Source organism: Sinocyclocheilus rhinocerous, unplaced genomic scaffold, assembly GCF_001515625.1.
Source record: "Sinocyclocheilus rhinocerous isolate Xijiao unplaced genomic scaffold, SAMN03320098_v1.1 scaffold574, whole genome shotgun sequence".
NCBI classification, from domain to species: Eukaryota; Metazoa; Chordata; class Actinopteri; order Cypriniformes; family Cyprinidae; genus Sinocyclocheilus; species Sinocyclocheilus rhinocerous.
In genome coordinates this window covers 78,798-87,085 of record NW_015659919.1, presented here as the reverse complement: position 1 = coordinate 87,085, position 8,288 = coordinate 78,798, and the positions used below count along the sequence as shown (strand labels likewise).

At 36.6% G+C, this 8,288-nt stretch overlaps 1 protein-coding gene across 1 annotated transcript in view; it reads left to right on the top strand.

Annotated features, from left to right (window-relative positions):
* Positions 1-1,651: 1,651 nt before the first annotated feature.
* The window catches only part of LOC107724362 (angiopoietin-2-like), a 22,910-nt gene continuing 16,273 nt past the window's right edge, over positions 1,652-8,288 (top strand). The window contains exon 1 of the mRNA XM_016533268.1: positions 1,652-2,315. Coding sequence (XP_016388754.1) covers positions 2,034-2,315 — 282 coding nt within the window. The 5' untranslated portion in view covers positions 1,652-2,033. The remainder of the gene's footprint in view (positions 2,316-8,288) is intronic.

Below are 8,288 nucleotides of genomic sequence, written 5' to 3'. Positions count from 1 at the left end.
TTTTATCATGCGTCTGGCAAAAGCAACTGAAAGAGGGAGGAAGATTTAAGCTCTCAGATCTTCCTGAGACCTTGTGCTATTCATACCAGTTGCTGGTACGCAGTCTAAAGGCCAGGCTGTATTAATCAGTGGGAACTAGTAATGGAAGGATGACTTTAATAGAACACACAAGTCTACATTGTAAACTATGAGAATAATGGCCAGGGGTTAAATTGGGTCAGAGCGATCTGGAATGCTATTCCACCAGGTTAGACTCAAATAACTTGCAGACTCTTTGTCAATCTATTCATATGTAGTGCAGATGTGGTTTAATCCAGTGCACTTCTTTCAGCTTTATTTAGCAAGTTTCATTACATTAAATATTAACCTTCCTCTAACGAGTGGCAGTCCCAATCAGAGATCACAACACTGTGAAAAATGTAACTTTTTCAGAAAAAAAAGCAAGAACCTCCCATTTATGGTGAAAAATTGTAAATAGGTAAGCATAATACTGTAAAATCAGTTTTTGCAAATAAAAACTAAGATTTACCTTATAATTTACAGTAATAACAAGTTGAAGGAAATTCCCAGAATTTCCTAGATGACGCATCACATGTGATTTATACTTTAAATAAATATTTTTGTTTCTTCTCTCTTTTTCTTATCTGTAATTTACATTAGGGTGTCTTTTGGTTACATTTAGTGAATGCTTATTGCATTATTTTAGTGTCATATATGTTAACCTGATGGTGTTTGTATTTTGTGTGTATGACTCTGTGCTCCGTCTCTTTTATGGATGAACTCTGACTTATCACTTGACTCTCTGTTTTATTTATTCATGTATTTTTGTGGTGGTTATCAGTACATTTTAAGGAAATTCAAGTAGACTGGCATATTAATATTAAATAATTATAAATTTTATATTGTATTGACCTAGAAACTAAAGTGCAGCATTTTTAAATAAGTCCATTTTTTAAATAAAAAAAGAATAAAAAATTATGATATAATTTAAAAATAAAAATAAACTCACAACTTTAAAATTTATCTTTTAAAAAAGGCTAAAAGGTCACACACACATTTAATTTACATCATATGAAAGAAAAAACAATCAAATAAAAATAATCCCAGATTTTCTCAGATTTTGATCTCAGACTTTTGGACCTCACTGTAATTTTACCAAATTATTTCATCCAGGATCACCATCAGATCGTTGCCTCCAAACTTCAAAAATCCCAGTTTAACCCCCACTAACGTCTCACATCACCATATCCAGCTTCTTTTCCCGTGTAGCTGTGCAGGTGTGGACCCATAAGCCATTGCTCTGAGGGAGAGATGGCAGGGGGTAGAATGAAGAGAGAACGTGAGAGAAGGAGGGGGTTAATGAAAAGAGAATGTTCTCTGTTTGGGTTTTTCGTGCTGGTTGCTGTGGGCATTTTTGCAGCTTCCATCTGAAAATGCTGAGAAAGGGAAGGGGGGAGTATGTAAGAGACGGAGAGAGAGGAAGAATGAAGGAGGGGGGTGAGTGATTATGTGTCAAAAGAAGGGATTTTAGATTCAGTCTTTAAAAAGCTCTGGCACTGAGTTCAGAAGTTCCCAAACTCAAAACTTCCAAACCCGGACAGTCACAACGAGTGAATGAGGACGGTACAAAGCCAGAGCGGGAAACTGAAAAACATTTCAGAGGGTAAATAAACAGAGAGGATGTTTCTGCTTCTGAGCTGTGCTGAGCGCAAAGTAAGCGAGGAATAGGAAACAATCTCCCCCTCCAGGCTGTCGTCTGGACAGTGTTGCTTTTAAATCTACTGCATTTTTTGGCAAACAGCACTACAAGTATGCTGTTGTAGAATAAGATCTCCCTGGAACAACTCATCAAGCAAAGAAAAAGGAAAAAAGAAAGAAGCCAAGAAGCAGAACTTGAACTCCGAACTTCAGAAAAGTTTGGACAAGTGCAAATCCGAGCGAAGCACTCTCATCTGACCTGCTTCTAGAAGAGTGCCCACGCTATTTCATCCTTCCCTGGATTATAACTTTCCTACCGTCAGCATTTTCCTGGGATGGGCTGGCTGCTGTGTCTGTGTTACCTGGCAGCAGCAGTGGCTGTGGCTATTGGCTCGGAAAGACGACAGCACCAGGTGCAGCATGGCCCCTGCCACTACACTTTTATCCTTCCAGAGGTGGAGCAGTGCCGGCCTGCGGGGGACTTCCAGGTGACTAACTCCCTCCAGCGGGACTCGCCCTCGGCCCCGGAGTCGCCCCACGCTGAACCCACCTGGCAGGAAAGGAAGCTGGAGACCCTAGAGAGTGCCACGGAGAACAATACACAGTGGCTGCAGAAGGTATAGTGAATTAGCTTAGTTTCGCTCTCATCTTTTATTGCACCAGTGGTTCTCAAATGATGTTGCATATTCGTCCTGCTCATGTACAGCTAGAAAAATTTGCTAAATACTAAAATGATAAATTAGGGTTTCCCAAATGGAGGTTCGTGGGTTGATGAAAAATAATTAATTAGATAAAATATAAAATGTTATAAATTCTATATAAATTTTCGCCAAGGTGCTGCAACCCCATATAAAAACAAAAGTAATTAATAAAATGAAAACAATTAAAAGAATAAGCTTACTAAAAAAAGATTAAATATTTTATCTGTTTACTTGCATGCCATGTGTTTGTTAACTGACATCAGAGAACCGTGAATATGGAAATGTGTCATTAAACGATTGAAATACTACTTTTAATTCTCAGGGGGACTTCAAGGAAATATTTTACGTCTAAGGGGTTCGGCTTAGTTTGTGAACCCCTGTGCTAAATGATAACTAACAAGATAAGTTAGCAAGATAAATAGGCTTATTAACTTTTAAAAGGAAGTAGAAAACACTATAATTTTTGTTGACGTCAAAGGCTGTACATGCAATCAAACTTGATGGTATTATGCTGCAACATTTGGTATGGCTAAGCAGATCACATGGTTGGTGTTCCAAAACTGCATGTTTTAGTGACCTAGAAAACTGAAGTGCGGAATTTTACATATTTCAATTAAAACAAAAACTAAATTCATCTTGGTAGAAGGTTGACAGGTTGTGTGACGTCCTCGAACACCATGAACAAAGCTGCGAAAGGAAATACAACCCAGACTAACATGGTTTGTGTCGACCACAATGTATTCGTCTAGTGAATTATAGGCAGTCAAGCATGAAACTGTTGAAATTTTGATATTTAGAAACCAAAGTGTAAATATTTGTGCTGTTCAGACTACATCATGGATAATTTTGGAGTTCTTGGAAATATTAATTTTTAGTGTTTGATTGCAAGGGGATTTTGTTTACTTTCGTACGATAAATAATTTTGATGCTTTGTTGGGTCGCCACTTGATGTCAATTGTAAATTCTGTATTCTGAAGCCAACCACAATGTATTCGTCTAGTGAATTATAGGCAGTCAAGCATGAAACTGTTGAAATTTTGATATTTAGAAACCAAAGTGTAAATATTTGTGCTGTTCAGACTACATCATGGATAATTTTGGAGTTCTTGGAAATATGAATTTTTAGTGTTTGATTGCAAGGGGATTTTGTTTACTTTCTTACGATAAATAATTTTGATGCTTTGTTGGGTCGTCACTTGATGTCAATTGTAAATTCTGTATTCTGAAGCCAAACCACTTGAGAACAAGTTTATGTGCATTATTTATGCTTGTGCACTATAGATGTGTCCCAATCTGCATTACACATTATCCTCACAAGGTTATTGAATTTGAGAAGGAGAGAGAAAGAGAGAGGTAAATCTTGAACATGTTCAAGCAAGATTTCCTGAATGTGTAGATCTTTTTAAGCTGGCGGACAGTTTGTCAGTATCAGTTTTAAAACACAGATTTGGCCTCCATTAAGAGCCAGATCCATTTCTCTCTGTCAGCATCGATTCTGCAGTGTAAAAAGAAGTAGTCTATCTATTTCTACCTGATGTAACCCCTTAAAAATAACTTTTGCTGATGTAATCGAATGAAATCAGGTTGATAATACAATTACATTTATTCATTTAGCAGGTCCTTTTATCCAAAGCTTGAATAAAAATATTCCTGTCATATTGACTTTGATAAGTCTATTTAACTTCTCTCCATTTTTTTTAGGTTTCCTGATAAACATTGTTACAGTGTGCTTCTGGCTAACATAATTCAAGCACATTCTGTTTGACAGGGATATTGCGGTTTATAAAGATACCAACAGTTAAAACCTGCAGATTATTGTTTGGAAGTTTGAGATAATGTTGTGTTTGCAGTGTAGGTCTTTTAAAGTCTGATAACATTATGGCACAGTCATTTCCTACAGTAATTCAAATCAATTGCGCGTTTGGAGTCAGTTTATCTCTGTGCCATTTGCACTACATTTCAAAGTGAAGGTCATTACTTGTCACATCACCACTTGCAGATTCTGTTATATAGGTCCTCTAATACACTCAGTACTTCTAATATATGCCTGTTCTTTGCTAAAAAACAACAACAATATGGTCTGTATGTTACATGTCCCAGCTTTGGCCTGCTCTGTTTGTCACCCAGACTATGGGCCGTCTGGAAAGTCTGTCTCGTTATTCAGCCCTTCTATTGGTTTGCTCCATAAATATGGAGACGGAGTGGGCTTAGTATCATACGTGCATAACAGAAATGTTCCTGCATGCCAAAGGATTACAAAAAGGGTCAAAAACACTCATGAGTTGGCTCACTTTTCATTTTACAGGCCATACATCTGGCATAAGATGCATTTAACTGACAGTAGAAGGTATAGGGGGGAAAAAAAGTGAAGTGGCTACTATATCTCAGAAACAGCGGTCCAGACAGACCCTCCTGACATGCCTATATGCACGCTTTCACCAGCGGGCCAAATGTTGTATAAATTATTATTTCACTCCCTCTCCGGTCATTGAGTGCAGTGTGCGGTAGGAGCAGCAGCTTCCTGAGCACTGGCAAGCGTTGACCTCTGGCCCGCTGCTGAGTGGATTGAACTGGGTTTTCAACACCACAGACGATCTGCTTTGCATATGTATTACTAGACTTTCCGGCCAGAGGCCACACATGAGACGGTGTATTTGTATCACACACACCATACTCCCACATGATTATCGGACCCCCAGGGTCTTCAAGAAGCCCCCCCAAAGAAAACATGAGCTAATTCTGAATGTTATTCAATGAAATTCCAACGAGGGGACAAGCATGCCGAATTACATGTCAGAATTCCTGATTTCTGTTGAATCACATTCATCCTGTGGGTTGTCAATAGGAGGTTTTTATGCTGTTATAGGTTAAATGTATGAGAAATTTTGATCAAAAGCAAGTACCCTCTCCAAATTTTAGGTCTTCATCAAAGCAGCTTGCAGCTTATCTTTCCTGGAATTTTTGCTATTCATATTAGACTTATATGACAGATGTAGTCTGGTTCTTTAAGCCAACGTGGTAAAAGAATGAGAATGAAGTGTTGGGGAAGCTATTTTTAGCCATTTTTTAGCTTTCAAAAGTAATTTAAAGTGGTAAAACTACAGTCAAGACATGCTTTAGGAAAAGTTACTGAGAAAAAAGTACTTAATTTAAGTTCTTTAAGAGGATATTTAAGATCTCAATTAGGATCACAGTTGAAAAAAAAGATCTGCAAGATATAAAACTGAGTAGAAAACAATGATGAACACCAGCATCTACTGCTTCAGAAAGGAAGACACTTAAATTAATCAAATATTCAACAGAGAGAAAATAGGTTTGGGGTCGGAAAGGTTTTTTATGGCTAGGAAAGAAGGCCCTTATGCTCACCTATAGGCTTTAGTTGATCAAAAATACATTTAAAACAGTTAGGCTATATTGTGAAATATTACAGTTTAAAATAACTATTTTATATAAATGTAATTTATTTTTGTGATGGCAAAGATGAATTATCAGCAGCCGTTACTCCAGTCTTCAGTGTCACATGATCCTTCAGAAATCATTCTAATGTGCTGATTTGGTGTTCAAGAAACATTTCTTATTATTATCAGTGTTAAAAACAATTCAATAATTTAATGAATAGAGAGTTTAAAAGAACAACATTTTTATAAAATAGAAACCTTTTTTTTTCATTATAAATGCCTTTACTGTCACTTTCAAATAACTGCCCTTGCTGAAAAAAGTATTAAAATATAAATAATATACTGTATATCTTACATATCCATTTTGAACGCTGATGTGTGTGTGTGTGTATTCCACGCACAATCAGATGGCACAAATTTCATGAATGGTTTGAGTATAGAATGTGATTCATACATAGCTGTAAAACTAAACATAGCAATTAACACAAATCCTCTTGCCCCGAAATGTTTATCCAGACACTGTTCAGAAAAGAGAGAACAGCAAACAAAAAAAATCACAACAAGCTTATTGTGTCATAGTACTGGCACAACAAACCAAAAAGCCTTTATATTTTTTTGTTTTAGAGGTGAATAAATCACCTTTCTTCCAGGCAAGAACACGTCTTGATGTGAAATATACACAGGCAGTTGCAGTTTCTTGGCTTCCCAACATCCGTTCTTAACACTGCGTTCTAATCCAAAATAATCTCCTACGACAGATCTGCTGCTTGCTTATGCAGCCTTTGTCTCAGTTTAAAGCAGCCAAGATGCGCTGACATGTCCTGCTAAAAAAAGATAGGAAAAACAAAAAGAGTGAGAGACAGACAGACGAGAACCATAGGAAAAAGTGAATTAAAGGAAAAGTTCACCCCAAAATCTGTTCCAATGAAGAAACAAACTAATCTACATCTTGGATGGCTTGAAGGCGAGTACTTTTTTTTAATTTTTTTTAGCAAATTTAAATTTTGGGGACCTATTGCTTTAAAGAATTACTTCAAACCCAAAATGAAAGGTTATTATTTTCCAAACATGAATGCATTTTTTAAAATTTCTATAAAATGGTAATTCCATGGCTTTAAAGCTACTAAAAAGTAATGTAGTCCTACTAATTTGTATACTAAATATGGCACCATTAGTGCAGGCTAGATGTCAGTAACAGCAAACGGCATTGATTCACGCGTTTCAAAACCAAATGTCATAAATGTCAAAACTACTTTTGTAGTTTGTTTCTATATCTTGACAGTGTGTGATCACTATGTATGTAAAGATGTATGCGAATGTTCTCTACCAAACCTTTTTGTGTGTACCATGGGGAGAAAAATAACATACAGTTTTTAAACATCATGGGGGTGGGTATAATAAAAAAAAAAAAGTTCAGTCTTGCACAATAAAATAATTCTTGCTCAACTGTCCTTGAGTAGACCCATTTATTGTTTTCAGTAAAGCTTCACAGAGAGTCTGGAGTGTTCATGTTTGGCCCCATTTAATAATAAATCAAATTTCCAGGAAATGGGAAAATACAAATGGACTTGGCCACTTTTTAATTCAGTTCTGTTTTTATGACTCGTTATTTAACTCAATTAAAACCCTTTAAATGTTCATTACTAAGTGGCAGAACAGCAAGATTAAAGGTGGTTTAATCAATGATTCTTTAGTTTGCTGCAAAGCTCACCTACTTAAAGACTGGCAAAAAATTGTCCTTGGAGAAACGTTGAAATTATATGGTACGGTGAAGATATGACAGGATTTCTCTTCCCTTTTGTTATTTTATGAAAAGGCCACATCAATCTGAGATCTGTTTATAACTCTCAGATGCTTGTTGCCTCGATTTTATAGTTCGCATAAATGGTCAAGATCTTTATTTATTTATTTTTGCCTAGCCTCATATAACATCCAATGAGGAATTAAACTGAGAGAACAAAACATTGTTTACCCAAGGGCGCTCACACCAGTGTTTCAGCACGGTGGTACAGTAGTTGTGGCTGAAAGATACCATGTATTGTGCATATGGTATGAAGCACACAGTGTCATGGCCTCTCTGTAGGATGCTGTTTGGTTGCAGACAGTGGCACTGAAGATGGATGACGGCATATTTGTATTGCCTCATTAGTATTGTACAGTGTGCCCTGATGTCCATTTGTCCGAAGGGAGACAAGCATTGTCAGTAAGATTGATTGTACAGTACTTGTTTTAGCGTTGATTTCTGACCATGCATTTCATATTGATTGTTTTTGTGCTGATTTGGCCTGTTGGCAAACTTCTCAATAACTTTTCAAGATTATATAACATTATCACTAAAGGCTAATGCACACTGCACTGACAGATGCCAACAACCACCGACAGATTTCTTTTGTTGGTTTTGTCGGATCAGTGTGTTACCCCTCTTGGCATCTCTTGACATTGATCAATATTTTACACACAGATCATAATATTATATATATATATATATATA